This window comes from Oncorhynchus mykiss, chromosome 17, assembly GCF_013265735.2.
Source record: "Oncorhynchus mykiss isolate Arlee chromosome 17, USDA_OmykA_1.1, whole genome shotgun sequence".
Lineage (NCBI taxonomy): Eukaryota > Metazoa > Chordata > Actinopteri > Salmoniformes > Salmonidae > Oncorhynchus > Oncorhynchus mykiss.
In genome coordinates, this window is record NC_048581.1 from 13,186,912 (window position 1) to 13,202,611 (window position 15,700).

Here is a 15,700-nt window from a genome sequence, read left to right on the forward strand (position 1 = left end):
GGTCCTACAGTATAGAGACTGTGTTACCATTGAGGTACTACATTATAGAGACTGTCTCTTACCATTGAGGTACTACAGTATATAGACGGTCTCTTACCATTGAGGTCCTACAGTATCTAGACTCTCTCTTACCATTGAGGTCCTACAGTATAGAGACGGTCTCTTACCACTGAGGTCCTATAGTATCTAGACTCTCTCTTACCATTGAGGTCCTACAGTATAGAGACGGTCTCTTACCACTGAGGTCCTATAGTATCTAGACTCTCTCTTACCACTGAGGTACTACAGTATAGAGACGGTCTCTTACCATTGAGGTACTACAGTATAGAGACGGTCTCTTACCATTGAGGTACTACAGTATAGAGACGGTCTCTTACCATTGAGGTCCTACAGTATAGAGACGGTCTCTTACCATTGAGGTACTACAGTATAGAGACGGTCTCTTACCATTGAGGTACTACAGTATAGAGACGGTCTCTTACCATTGAGGTACTACAGTATAGAGACGGTCTCTTACCATTGAGGTACTACAGTATAGAGACGGTCTCTTTCCATTGAGGTACTACAGTATAGAGACGGTCTCTTACCATTGAGGTACTACAGTATAGAGACGGTCTCTTACCATTGAGGTACTACAGTATAGAGACGGTCTCTTACCATTGAGGTACTACAGTATAGAGACGGTCTCTTACCATTGAGGTACTACAGTATCTAGACTCTCTCTTACCATTGAGGTACTACAGTATAGAGACGGTCTCTTACCATTGAGGTACTCTTGAAGAAGATGTTGTTGCAGATGGAAGAGAAGAGTTTCAGACTCTCCTGTAGGCGGTTCTGAAAGAGGGGAAATCATTAGATGTAACATTAGTAAAACAGGCGTCTGTCACGTCAGACCATGTGTAGTAATATTGTCACAGTGTTCATCAGGGAAATGACAGGTAAAGATGTCGGGGTAACAATAGAGAGGGTGTCTCACCATACATGGGTCCTCTACTAGAGTCATGTCGTATCCACTGAGAGAAACAACAAATACCACGGCCCGGACGTCCTCGAAACAACCAATCCACTTCCTCCTCTCGGTCCTCTGACCCCCCACATCATACATCCTGGAGAGGGGGAAGGGGGAGAGAATTATTTTGTATAAATATATGATTTTTTTAATGAGCGAGTGAGAAATGTGTACATTAGATGGAACACATCAGACTCATTGATTATGTGGAGTAGTGAACTTGGGCAGCCAGTGAGACAGGTTATTAGTGTGGTCGTGGTTTGGCCAATGTGTTTAGAGTGTTTTAGATCCATGTGATAATGACAGTTAGCTGTCAGCAGGAGGTTCACAGCATAGGTTCAAATAGGACACCTGCTACTATTTAGATCGTGTGTGTGTGTGTGTGTTTATCAATTAGCTAAAAGACAATTAGTAAGTTAATTAATTTACTCAGATTGAGGGAACCGTCGGTTGGGTCCTTCAGGAACACCTGGGTCCTCCGTGAAGCCCCTCGAGGTCCACACAGAGCTTGCGTCCCAATTGGCACACTATTCCCGATTCAGAGCAGTCTTTTTGATCAGGGCCCACGGGGCTCTGGTTGAAGTAGTGCACTACATGGGGAATAGAGTGTCATTTGGGACACGGGCCAGAGGGCTTAGAATAAGCCAGAGATGATGGAAACCTCTGTAGTATTTTAGCGTAAGCCAACGTCATTAAAACAAAAAGGGATCTCATTTGGGATTTAGTGATGTCAGTCTCTTTTCTCCTCCCCTCCTAAAAGGTCCGGGGGCGAACGGTTGAACACCGTCACACTCAACGGCAATGAATACGTTTTTTTTTTTTTTATCACTTTTTACTCGCAATAAACCATAACAATTATTAATTTGCTATTAACTTGATATGCTACAGTCCATGTTGAGTATTGGTGAGTTTGTCTCTGCTCTCTGAAGATTCTACACTAAAACTGGTGCTGGCTAATATGGTGTGAAATCAGCTGATAATCAGATAAATTGACACGCTGTACCAAAATGAACAAATGGCAAGGGGTTAACGCAATGGCGCATTAGAGGATGCATTCAGAGTACAATTTACAAAACGTCACATACTAAAACATCCTAAAATATACTAAAACATTTTGTTTTTCGCATAGTATTTATTTGGGGGTTATTATTCGTACACAACCTTGTCTAGCAGCTCCATCTGTTCAGCTAGTGTTATCACTGTGTTCGGTGTGTGTGCAGTATATCATATCATCCAGCCACATCTATAACATCTGTTCAGCTAGTGTTATCACTGTGTTCGGTGTGTGTGTAGTATATCATATCATCCAGCCACATCTATAACATCTGTTCAGCTAGTGTTATCACTGTGTTCGGTGTGTGTGCAGTATCTCATATCATCCAGACACATCTATAACATCTGTTCAGCTAGTGTTATCACTGTGTTCGGTGTGTGTGCAGTATATCATATCATCCAGCCACATCTGTAACATTTGAGCAGCAGATCATCTGGTCTGTAGCTAATTGGACTTAATAGTTTATTTCTCTTGATGTGTTTTGAGGGTTTTATCTGAGGTAAATAAGTCCAAGGCAATAGACAGAGACAGTGAGATGCATTCTACATCCCAAATGACACCACTAATTCCTATATAGTGCACTACATTTGACCAGAGGCAATAGGGCCCCGTGTTTGGAATGCCAATAGGGCCCCGTGTTTGGAATGCCAATAGGGCCCCGTGTTTGGAATGCCAATAGGGCCCCGTGTTTGGAATGCCAATCGGGCCCCGTGTTTGGAATCCCAATAGGGCCCCGTGTTTGGAATGCCAATAAAAAAAAACGAATTTCAACCACAACTCAAAATCACAAAATGAACTAATGATGCTAGCCAATACCCTCTTTACTCTTTCCCCTCCCCAAGCCCCACCCTCTTTTCTCTTTCCCCTCCCATAGCCCCACCCCATTTTCTCTTTCCCCTCCCCCAGCCCCACCCTCTGTTCTTTCCCCTCCCCCAGCCCCTCCCTCTGTTCTCTTTCCCCTCCCCAGACCCACCCCCTGTTCTCTTTCCCCCAGCCCCACCCTCTTTTCTCTTTCCCCCAGCCCCACCCTCTTTTCTCTTTCCCCCAGCCCCACCCTCTTTTCTCTTTCCCCCAGCCCCACCCTCTTTTCTCTTTCCCCCAGGCCTACCCTCTTTTCTCTTCCTCCCCTCTTTTCTCTTTCCCCTCCCCCAGCCCCACCCTCCTCTTTCCCCTCCCCCAGCCCCACCCTCTTCTCCTCCCCCAGCCCCACCCTCTTTTCTCTTTCCCCCAGCCCCACCCTCTTTTCTCTTTTCCCCCAGCCCCACCCTCTTTTCTCTTTCTCCCAGCCCCACCCTCTTTTCTCTTTCCCCCAGTCCTACCCTCTTTTCTCTTCCTCCCCTCTTTTCCCTTTCCCCTCCCCCAGCCCCACCCTCTTCTCTTTCCCCTCCCTCTTCTCTTTCCCCTCCCCCAGACCCACCCTCTTCTCCTCCCCCAGCCCCACCCTCTTCTCTTCCCCTCCCCCAGCCCCACTTAACTTGTAAATTCATTGGTCATTCATCAGTGTCGGTTAATTATCTGATGCTCTGATGAAGACAAGGTGAAATGGAGAGAGGCCGCATCCCCATAGCACCCTATTCCCTATATAGTACACTACTTTTCACCAAAGCCCTATGGGACCTGAATAGGGTGCCACTTGGGATGGTGTCTCATCTCTCTAGAGGCGGAATGAGGGGGTCACAGGTCAATGGTAAGCAGGCTGTGTGAGTGTATGCACTAAACTGTCCCGTGACATCTGGGCGGCGAGGGCTGGTAGACGGAGGAGACGATGTGATTGGAGGATTAAACAAGTGTTCCATTCGTTCTTTCATTACATAGTTAATTAGGGGTTAGCTAACGAACTGCGACCTACGTTGACCTTGACTGAAGAAGAGTGTGTGTGTGTGTGTGTGTGTGAGGTTCAGGAATACATCTCTCCATCCCCATCTTTCTCTGGGTCCCTCACCACATACTTTAGAGAGAATGAAAGAGAGAATAGAGAGGGACAGATATTATAATGAAGCCTCCCTCTCCTCCTTTTACCTGATCAGGTATTACAGCTCCGCCCACAACGCAAACACACGGTCAACAACTATGGGTCATAAAAAGCCTGTGAAAGCCTGTGTCTTTTTGAAAGAGAGGCAGACAACGGGTGACAACGAAGGCCTTACACACCCATTCATCCACTGGTCCTTTTAGTGCTCTACCATTTAACCTGCCCCCGCAGTGCCCCCGCAGTGCCCCCGCAGTGGCTGTGGGATTTAGCAGTAGTCAACGTGACAGAAAAACAACAAAAGCAAAGCGTGAGGAGGAGGAGAGAGACCAGAAAGGAGGAAAACGAGAAAGACCGAGAGAGAGACCAAGAGAGAGACCAAACAGAAACCACTTCCTGTCAGCCAGCAATAATTCAAAATACTTTTATTTGACATCTAGATGACGCACACACACCTATGGGGCTGAAACGTAGACTACTACAGGGGCCGTATGTATCGAGACGTCTACAGACGGTCGAACATTTCAAAGCACAACACACACTATATAAAGATCAGGATGAGCCTCTGCCCAGAGACGTGGTGCAACATGCCTGGCCCAATGTTTACGTTTCAATTATTCAAATAATGAACATTTGGCGTGATTCATAATTTATTATGTGTTTGAAAACATAAATTGAAGTGAAATTGGGTGTGAAATACACACAGGAAAAGTCTCATCTCATAAATGTTACAAGATATTCCAGAGAACTGTCATATGTTTTTTTCTGTCTCTCCTCTCCTCTCCTCTCCTCTCCTCTCCTCTCCTCTCCTCGTAAGTGTGTATAACAGATACCTCCACTTCAGTATCTATCTTGTTTAGACAAAGGTGAAATGGACAAAAAAAAATCATTTTCTTTGGAGAGATTTGACCTTTTCCCCGTCTGTCCGTCCGTGTTGTGTTGTGCTGAGGGTTATTGTCTTTGAGGAAATTGAAAACGGGGGACTCGGTCCCCGTACCCCCATCCACAGATATTTACGACTAGAGTGGGGTGTGTGTGTGAGAGAGTGTGTGTGTGTGTGTGTTTTATGTGATGGGTAATTTTTGTCAATAAAAGCATCTATAGTGCAGTTTGATTGACAGCTTTCAATTTCATGTGTCCATGACCCTACATGCTGATTGTATGTGCGTGTGGTGTGGTGTTGATTCAGGTAAACCAAATCAACTATTGTATTGCTCCTAGACAGAGGCCATCACACAGATATTCTGCCAATTTGTGAAGCGCACACACACACACACACACACACACACACACACACACAGGTAAAAGGGTCTGTGTCATATTGACATGCAGTTCCCACAATGCAGTGTGACAATGTTTAGATGCAAAACAAAGGCACCTTATGAAAAGCCTCTCGCCACAGCCCAGGTAATATGGTTTATCCTTTTAAATACAGAGGTAATATTGTTACGTTTTCATAATTCATATGAAATGCAGAGGTAATATTGTTAGTTATTATAATTCATAGGAAGTGAATTTTACAGAGCAGGTGTAGGAGACTGGAGTGTGGGTTGCATCCCAAATGACACCCTATTCCCTATAGGGTACACTACTCTGGTCTAAAGTAGTGTATTATTTAGAGAATAGAGTCCCACTTGGGATACAGATTGTGTTTGGAACAGTTGTTTAGAGAGAGAGAGAGAGAGGAGCTCCATTGGAACAGTTGTTTAGAGAGAGAGAGAGAGAGGAGCTCCATTGGAACAGTTGTTTAGAGAGAGAGAGAGAGAGAGAGGAGCTCCATTGGAACAGTTGTTTAGAGAGAGAGAGAGAGAGAGAGAGAGAGAGAGAGAGAGAGGAGCTCCATTGGAATAGTTGTTTAGAGAGAGAGAGAGAGAGAGGAGCTCCATTGGAACAGTTGTTTAGAGAGAGAGGCGCTCCATTGGAACAGTTGTTTAGAGAGAGAGAGAGAGAGAGAGGAGCTCCATTGGAACAGTTGTTTAGAGAGAGAGAGAGAGAGAGAGGAGCTCCATTGGAATAGTTGTTTAGAGAGAGAGAGAGAGAGAGGAGCTCCATTGGAACAGTTGTTTAGAGAGAGAGGCGCTCCATTGGAACAGTTGTTTAGAGAGAGAGGAGCGCCATTGGAACAGTTGTTTAGAGAGAGAGAGGAGCTCCATTAGAACAGTTGTTTAGAGAGAGAGAGGAGCGCCATTGGAACAGTTGTTTAGAGAGAGAGAGGAGCTCCATTGGAACAGTTGTTTAGAGAGAAAGAGAGAGAGAGAGAGAGAAAGAGGCGCTCCATTGGAACAGTTGTTTAGAGAGAGAGAGAGAGGAGCTCCATTGGAACAGTTGTTTAGAGAGAGAGAGAGAGAGGAGCTCCATTGGAACAGTTGTTTAGAGAGAGAGGAGCTCCATTGGAACAGTTGTTTAGAGAGAGGAGCTCCATTGGAAGAGTTGTTGAGAGAGAGAGAGAGGAGCTCCATTGGAAGAGTTGTTGAGAGAGAGAGAGAGAGAGCTCCATTAGAACAGTTGTTTAGAGAGAGAGGAGCTCCATTGGAACAGTTGTTTAGAGTGAGAGAGAGAGAGAGGAGCTCCATTGGAACAGTTGTTTAGAGAGAGAGAGAGAGGAGCTCAATCGGAACAGTTGTTTAGAGAGAGAGAGGAGCTCCATTGGAACAGTTGTTTAGAGAGAGAGAGAGAGAGAGAGGAGCTCCATTGGAACAGTTGTTTAGAGAGAGAGAGAGAGAGGAGCTCCATTGGAACAGTTGTTTAGAGAGAGAGAGAGAGAGGAGCTCCATTGGAACAGTTGTTTCGTCTTACTGTTTTAATGGAAGCCGATAAAAATAAGTGGCAGTTTAACATGAACGTTTCTCTCCATTTGTCACATCCCTGCTATGTTTGTTTGTATGTGTGCCCGGTTATCAGACTCTAGTCCACTGTGTGTTGATAAGGCCTGTTAGGGTATTGACATATTGACTTCCTGCTGACTCAATCACAGACCAATCAGATATAAGTTTGTCTGATTGGCACTAGCCAAATTGGCTGTTAGAGATAAAGTCTCAGTGACAAAATGAGGCTGTGTGAGATAACATGACATGGTCCCAAAGATGAAAAGATACCAGCACCTGTCACAGGTATTTTTGATCACTTTTAAGGTAAAACTTCGTACTTAAAGTTAACCTGAAAACTATCGTCAGCGGGGCTTTAAAGACCAACGCGACTAAAATATTTTGCCGTGTGACCACGAGTTTTATTTTGGGAGCATTGCGTCGTGGGCTGTTCTAAAACTACTTGTGCATCGTTAACCACTTGTTCACTCTTTGTTCGGTCGTGTCACCTCATTGGCTAGCTAGCTGACAACCTGGTAACTTGACCAGTATTATCGAACAGTGGACGCTGGTGGGAGGAGCTACAGGAGAATGGGCTCGTTGTAATGGCTGGGATGGAATGGATGGAAAGGTATCAAACACATCAAGCATCTGGAAACCACATGTTTGACTCTGTTCCAGTCATTACAACGAGCCCATCCTCCTATAGCTCCCCCCACCAGCCTCCACTGATATCCAAACAGTTGGAACGAAAGGAAAAGGGATAGCTTCTTCAGGAGATCAATAACCATAGCAATTAATTCATGAATTAATGACAGATCTCTTGCATGTAGTCAACGCACAACGTTTTTAAAGAGACAGTGCACCATTTTCAATGTAATATATCTCAATAGGGCAATGGTGCTTTTACACCATGTAAAAAACCCAATATTACACGAATGATCTGTAATTTCAATGACAGGTATTCATATCAACATTGGAGCTTTTATAATAAACGCATGTCTTAGAAGTGTTACGCGTTAGTTTCTAGGGCACAACACGTGCTTCAGAAGTAGCTAGAATTCATACAGGCCCAATATACACTCAATCAATTGGAAAAACATTTTCTGGTGCGCCTAACATTTAATCTGGTGCTCCTAACATTTAATCTGGTGCTCCTAACATTTAATCTGGTGCTCCTAACATTTAATCTGGTGCTCCTAACATTTAATCTGGTGCTCCTATCATTTAATCTGGTGCTCCTAACATTTAATCTGGTGCTCCTAACATTTAATCTGGTGCTCCTAACATTTAATCTGGTGCTCCTAACATTTAATCTGGTGCTCCTAACATTTTTTAAATTGGGAGCACCAGTGCTACCAATTAATTTCTTTAAAATTTAGAGCCCTGATAGTAGGCCTTCGTATTTTGGGAAAGTTTTATTTTCTACAACAACAAGAGAAGACACACAATAGTATTATTTACCTGAAGAGCAGGTGTTTGACTTTGAACTGCGTCTCTATGACCCCGGTGGTCCTCAGTCTGACCCTCAGGACATCCGTCTCCGTGGGAACGTAGTCCGGAGAGATGATACGACCCATGTTCTCAAAGAAACTACCGGAGGAAGATGAGAAAGACAAAGATTAGATTATTTGATCTAAACATTGTATATCTTTAAAGGTAACAATTTCAAAAGCTAGCGAGAGAGAGAGCTAGAGAGAGAGAGCTAGAGAAAGAGAGCTAGAGAGAGAGAGCTAGAGAGAGAGAGCTAGAGAGAGAGAGCTAGAGAAAGAGAGCTAGAGAGAGAGAGCTAGAGAGAGAGAGCTAGAGAGAGAGAGCTAGAGAGAGAGAGCTAGAGAAAGAGCTAGAGAAAGAGAGCTAGAGAGAGAGAGCTAGAGAAAGAGAGCTAGAGAGAGAGAGCTAGAGAGAGAGAGCTAGAGAGAGAGAGCTAGAGAGAGAGAGCTAGAGAGAGAGAGCTAGAGAGAGAGAGCTAGAGAAAGAGCTAGAGAAAGAGAGCTAGAGAGAGAGAGCTAGAGAAAGAGAGCTAGAGAAAGAGAGCTGGAGAAAGAGAGCTAGAGAAAGAGAGCTAGAGAGCTAGAGAGAGAGCTAGAGAAAGAGAGCTAGAGAGAGAGAGATAGAGAGAGAGCTAGAGAAAGAGAGCTAGAGAAAGAGAGCTAGAGAAAGAGAGCTAGAGAAAGAGAGCTAGAGAGAGAGAGCTAGAGAGAGAGAGCTAGAGAAAGAGAGCTAGAGAAAGAGAGCTAGAGAAAGAGAGCTAGAGAAAGAGAGCTAGAGAAAGAGAGCTAGAGAAAGAGAGCTAGAGAGAGAGCTAGAGAGAGAGCTAGAGAAAGAGAGCTAGAGAAAGAGAGCTAGAGAAAGAGAGCTAGAGAAAGAGAGCTAGAGAAAGAGAGCTAGAGAAAGAGAGCTAGAGAAAGAGAGCTAGAGAAAGAGAGCTAGAGAAAGAGAGCTAGAGAAAGAGAGCTAGAGAGAGAGAGCTAGAGAAAGAGAGCTAGAGAGAGAGACAGACAGAGACATACAGTATGCCGGTCAGGATCCGGCACCTCTCCGTTTTGGACTGTTTTATTCCGTTTACCTCTCGAGGCATGAAAAATTATTGTTTCAAAATTATAATAAAAAGCAATCAAAGTTCATTCGAGTTGCCTCTTCGATTAATTCTCCTGCCCCCACAAAAAAAAACGTAATGTGAAAAAGTAGATTTTCATCCCGGGCCTAATATTTCTAAGAGTAGATTCGGGCTGGGTTTATGGTCTGTGCAACATTGTAACCCATGTTTGAGACCAACGCGTGGCTGTGTGAGAAGCGAGTATGTTCTCTCTCTGCTCTGATAGACAGGAGCCTGCAACTCATCTCTCCTGCGTTGCATTTCATCACTTATTTCCTTATAGAATCACAAGGTTCTGGAGGGGCTGCAGCTCCCTTATAGAATCACAAGGTTCTGGAGGGGCTGCAGCTCCCTTATAGAATCACAAGGTTCTGGAGGGGCTGCAGCACCCTTATAGAATCACAAGGTTCTGGAGGGGCTGCAACACCCTTATATAATCACAAGGTTCTGGAGGGGCTGCAGCACCCTTATATAATCACAAGGTTCTGGAGGGGCTGCAGCACCCTTATAGAATCACAAGGTTCTGGAGGGGCTGCAGCTCCCTTATAGAATCACAAGGTTCTGGAGGGGCTGCAGCTCCCTTATAGAATCACAAGGTTCTGGAGGGGCTGCAGCTCCCTTATAGAATCACAAGGTTCTGGAGGGGCTGCAGCACCCTTATAGAATCACAGGGTTCTGGAGGGGCTGCAGCACCCTTATAGAATCACAAGGTTCTGGAGGGGCTGCAGCACCCTTATAGAATCACAAGGTTCTGGAGGGGCTGCAGCACCCTTATAGAATCACAAGGTTCTGGAGGGGCTGCAGCTCCCTTATAGAATCACAAGGTTCTGGAGGGGCTGCAGCACCCTTATAGAATCACAAGGTTCTGGAGGGGCTGCAGCACCCTTATCAAATCACAAGGTTCTGGAGGGGCTGCAGCACCCTTATAGAATCACAAGGTTCTGGAGGGGCTGCAGCACCCTTATAGAATCACAAGGTTCTGGAGGGGCTGCAACACCCTTATATAATCACAAGGTTCTGGAGGGGCTGCAGCACCCTTATAGAATCACAAGGTTCTGGAGGGGCTGCAGCTCCCTTATAGAATCACAAGGTTCTGGAGGGGCTGCAGCTCCCTTATAGAATCACAAGGTTCTGGAGGGGCTGCAGCTCCCTTATAGAATCACAAGGTTCTGGAGGGGCTGCAGCTCCCTTATAGAATCACAAGGTTCTGGAGGGGCTGCAGCACCCTTATAGAATCACAGGGTTCTGGAGGGGCTGCAGCACCCTTATAGAATCACAAGGTTCTGGAGGGGCTGCAGCACCCTTATAGAATCACAAGGTTCTGGAGGGGCTGCAGCACCCTTATAGAATCACAAGGTTCTGGAGGGGCTGCAGCTCCCTTATAGAATCACAAGGTTCTGGAGGGGCTGCAGCACCCTTATAGAATCACAAGGTTCTGGAGGGGCTGCAGCACCCTTATCAAATCACAAGGTTCTGGAGGGGCTGCAGCACCCTTATAGAATCACAAGGTTCTGGAGGGGCTGCAACACCCTTACAGAATCACAAGGTTCTGGAGGGGCTGCAGCACCCTTATAGAATCACAAGGTTCTGGAGGGGCTGCAGCACCCTTATAGAATCACAAGGTTCTGGAGGGGCTGCAGCACCCTTATAGAATCACAAGGTTCTGGAGGGGCTGCAGCACCCTTATAGAATCACAAGGTTCTGGAGGGGCTGCAGCTCCCTTATAGAATCACAAGGTTCTGGAGGGGCTGCAGCACCCTTATAGAATCACAAGGTTCTGGAGGGGCTGCAGCACCCTTATAGAATCACAAGGTTCTGGAGGGGCTGCAGCACCCTTATCGAATCACAAGGTTCTGGAGGGGCTGCAGCTCCCTTATAGAATCACAAGGTTCTGGAGGGGCTGCAGCACCCTTATAGAATCACAAGGTTCTGGAGGGGCTGCAGCACCCTTATCAAATCACAAGGTTCTGGAGGGGCTGCAGCACCCTTATAGAATCACAAGGTTCTGGAGGGGCTGCAACACCCTTATAGAATCACAAGGTTCTGGAGGGGCTGCAGCACCCTTATAGAATCACAAGGTTCTGGAGGGGCTGCAGCACCCTTATAGAATCACAAGGTTCTGGAGGGGCTGCAGCTCCCTTATAGAATCACAAGGTTCTGGAGGGGCTGCAGCACCCTTATAGAATCACAAGGTTCTGGAGGGGCTGCAGCACCCTTATAGAATCACAAGGTTCTGGAGGGGCTGCAGCACCCTTATCGAATCACAAGGTTCTGGAGGGGCTGCAGCACCCTTATAGAATCACAAGGTTCTGGAGGGGCTGCAACACCCTTATAGAATCACAAGGTTCTGGAGGGGCTGCAGCACCCTTATAGAATCACAAGGTTCTGGAGGGGCTGCAGCACCCTTATAGAATCACAAGGTTCTGGAGGGGCTGCAGCACCCTTATAGAATCACAAGGTTCTGGAGGGGCTGCAGCACCCCTATAGAATCACAAGGTTCTGGAGGGGCTGCAGCTCCCTTATAGAATCACAAGGTTCTGGAGGGGCTGCAGCACCCTTATAGAATCACAAGGTTCTGGAGGGGCTGCAGCTCCCTTATAGAATCACAAGGTTCTGGAGGGGCTGCAGCTCCCTTATAGAATCACAAGGTTCTGGAGGGGCTGCAGCACCCTTATAGAATCACAAGGTTCTGGAGGGGCTGCAGCACCCTTATAGAATCACAAGGTTCTGGAGGGGCTGCAGCTCCCTTATAGAATCACAAGGTTCTGGAGGGGCTGCAGCTCCCTTATAGAATCACAAGGTTCTGGAGGGGCTGCAGCACCCTTATAGAATCACAAGGTTCTGGAGGGGCTGCAGCTCCCTTATAGAATCACAAGGTTCTGGAGGGGCTGCAGCACCCTTATAGAATCACAAGGTTCTGGAGGGGCTGCAGCACCCTTATAGAATCACAAGGTTCTGGAGGGGCTGCAGCTCCCTTATAGAATCACAAGGTTCTGGAGGGGCTGCAGCTCCCTTATAGAATCACAAGGTTCTGGAGGGGCTGCAGCACCCTTATAGAATCACAAGGTTCTGGAGGGGCTGCAGCACCCTTATAGAATCACAAGGTTCTGGAGGGGCTGCAGCTCCCTTGATAAATGTAAATACATCTGCCAAAGCTATATAATTACTGCTGTCTGTTCAGAAATAAATGAAACCATTCAGTATGTCCTACTACACCAAGGCCCATCATTTAGCCACAGAGGATCAATAGCATCTTGTTTTTTTATTTTTATTGCTTAGCTGTGGATTGTAGCCCAATAACAAGGAATAGCCTACAGTCTGGAATGAGCCACACATCTGTCAGTGAAAAAACATCATGCAGGTAATATTTCACATACAACTGCAGGAAAACACAGGTAGGAGGCAACTGTCTCCTCCTGAAAATAGAAGACTCTGTGCTGTAGGCCACCAAAACATTTGATCAACTTCACAATACTGTTTTACAAGAGAGAGACAGAGACGAGACAGAGAGACAGACACAGAGAGACAGAGAGACAGAGACGAGACAGAGACGAGACAGAGAGACAGAGACAGAGAGACAGAGACAGAGACACAGAGACGAGACAGAGACAGAGACGAGACAGAGACGAGACAGAGACCAGAGAGACAGAGAGACAGAGACGAGACAGAGACTTTTGGCACCAGCGCATCAGCCATCACCAGTGAGTGATCTGCTCATCATTAGCTGAGTGATCTGCTCATCATTAGGTGAGTGATCTGCTCATCATTAGGTGAGTGATCTGCTCATCATTAGGTGAGTGATCTGAGCATCATTAGGTGAGTGATCTGCTCATCATTAGGTGAGTGATCTGCTCATCATTAGGTGAGTGATCTGAGCATCATTAGGTGAGTGATCTGCTCATCATTAGGTGAGTCAGTGAAACTGGAAAGCATTTTTAGGACAATAATTTCCTCCTCATATTGTGTCTCCACACACCTAGACCTGGACTATTGATGGGTTCAAGACAAGGTCAATATGTATTGATTTTTGATTCTCAGTTTGTCAGTGTCAAAGTAGCCTGTCATTTCAATTATTTGTGTGGTGTTAAAAAAATTATAATAAAAAGATTCTACCAAAGTCTACAGGCATGTAAAATTACGTATAACTGCATGAAATGTGTTGATAAAAGGCTTTTCCCGGACCCTCGACTACTAAACATGTTCCCAGTGTGGGCAACCTGTGTAAGTGTCTCTACTCAACATGTTCCCAGTGTGGGCAACCTGTGTAAGTGTCTCTACTCTACCTGTGTAAGTGTCTCTACTCTACCTGTGTAAGTGTCTCTACTCTACCTGTGTAAGTGCCTCTAATCTACCTGTGTAAGTGCCTCTACTCTACCTGTGTAAGTGTCTCTACTCTACCTGTGTAAGTGTCTCTACTCTACCTGTGTAAGTGCCTCTAATCTACCTGTGTAAGTGCCTCTACTCTACCTGTGTAAGTGTCTCTACTCTACCTGTGTAAGTGCCTCTACTCTACCTGTGTAAGTGCCTCTACTCTACCTGTGTAAGTGTCTCTAATCAACATGTTCCCAGTGTGGGCCACCTGTGTAAGAGCCTCTACTCAACATGTTCCCAGTGTGGGCAACCTGTGTAAGTGTCTCTAATCAACATGTTCCCAGTGTGGGCAACCTGTGTAAGAGCCTCTACTCAACATGTTCCCAGTGTGGGCAACCTGTGTAAGAGCCTCTACTCAACATGTTCCCAGTGTGGGCAACCTGTGTAAGTGCCTCTACTCAACATGTTCCCAGTGTGGGCAACCTGTGTAAGAGCCTCTACTCAACATGTTCCCAGTGTGGGCAACCTGTGTAAGAGCCTCTACTCAACATGTTCCCAGTGTGGGCAACCTGTGTAAGTGTCTCTAATCAACATGTTCCCAGTGTGGGCAACCTGTGTAAGTGTCTCTACTCAACATGTTCCCAGTGTGGGCAACCTGTGTAAGTGTCTCTACTCAACATGTTCCCAGTGTGGGCAACCTGTGTAAGTGTCTCTACTCAACATGTTCCCAGTGTGGGCAACCTGTGTAAGTGTCTCTACTCAACATGTTCCCAGTGTGGGCAACCTGTGTAAGTGTCTCTACTCAACATGTTCCCAGTGTGGGCAACCTGTGTAAGAGCCTCTACTCAACATGTTCCCAGTGTGGGCAACCTGTGTAAGAGCCTCTACTCAACATGTTCCCAGTGTGGGCAACCTGTGTAAGTGCCTCTACTCTATATGTTCCCAGTGTGGGCAACCTGTGTAAGTGTCTCTAATCAACATGTTCCCAGTGTGGGCAACCTGTGTAAGTGTCTCTAATCAACATGTTCCCAGTGTGGGCAACCTGTGTAAGAGCCTCTACTCAACATGTTCCCAGTGTGGGCAACATGTGTAAGAGCCTCTACTCAACATGTTCCCAGTGTGGGCAACCTGTGTAAGTGTCTCTACTCAACATGTTCCCAGTGTGGGCAACCTGTGTAAGTGCCTCTACTCAACATGTTCCCAGTGTGGGCAACCTGTGTAAGAGCCTCTACTCAACATGTTCCCAGTGTGGGCAACCTGTGTTAGTGTCTCTACTCAACATGTTCCCAGTGTGGGCAACCTGTGTAAGTGTCTCTAATCAACATGTTCCCAGTGTGGGCAACCTGTGTTAGTGTCTCTACTCAACATGTTCCCAGTGTGGGCAACCTGTGTTAGTGTCTCTACTCAACATGTTCCCAGTGTGGGCAACCTGTGTAAGAGCCTCTACTCTACCTGTTCCCAGTGTGGGCAACCTGTGTAAGAGCCTCTACTCTACCTGTTCCCAGTGTGGGCAACCTGTGTAAGTGTCTCTACTCTACCTGTGTAAGTGTCTCTACTCTACCTGTGTAAGTGTCTCTACTCTACCTGTGTAAGTGTCTCTACTCTACCTGTGTAAGTGTCTCTACTCTACCTGTGTAAGTGCCTCTACTCTACCTGTGTAAGTGCCTCTACTCTACCTGTGTAAGAGCCTCTACTCTACCTGTGTAAGAGCCTCTACTCTACCTGTGTAAGAGCCTCTACTCTACCTTTGTAAGAGCCTCTACTCTACCTGTGTAAGTGTCTCTACTCTACCTGTGTAAGTGTCTCTACTCTACCTGTGTAAGTGTCTCTACTCTACCTGTGTAAGTGTCTCTACTCTACCTGTGTAAGTGTCTCTACTCTACCTGTGTAAGTGTCTCTACCTGTGTAAGTGTCTCTACTCTACTGCTCTGTGCCACGACGCAAATGTGATGAT

The 15,700-nt window shown here is 46.2% G+C and overlaps 1 protein-coding gene across 3 annotated transcripts in view; it reads right to left on the reverse strand.

Moving 5' to 3' along the window:
- LOC110485485 (guanine nucleotide-binding protein G(o) subunit alpha) overlaps positions 1 to 15,700 on the reverse strand; it is a 39,345-nt gene that overhangs the window by 5,360 nt on the left and 18,285 nt on the right. For all 3 annotated transcript variants that reach the window (XR_005036663.1, XM_036948112.1, XM_036948111.1), the window contains 3 exons: positions 8,301 to 8,429; positions 977 to 1,106; positions 763 to 834 (listed from right to left, as the gene is read on the reverse strand). Coding sequence is in view for 2 of the 3 variants with exons in the window: in XM_036948112.1 (XP_036804007.1) it covers positions 763 to 834; positions 977 to 1,106; positions 8,301 to 8,429 (331 nt within the window). In the remaining variant the exon portion in view is untranslated. The remainder of the gene's footprint in view (positions 1 to 762; positions 835 to 976; positions 1,107 to 8,300; positions 8,430 to 15,700) is intronic.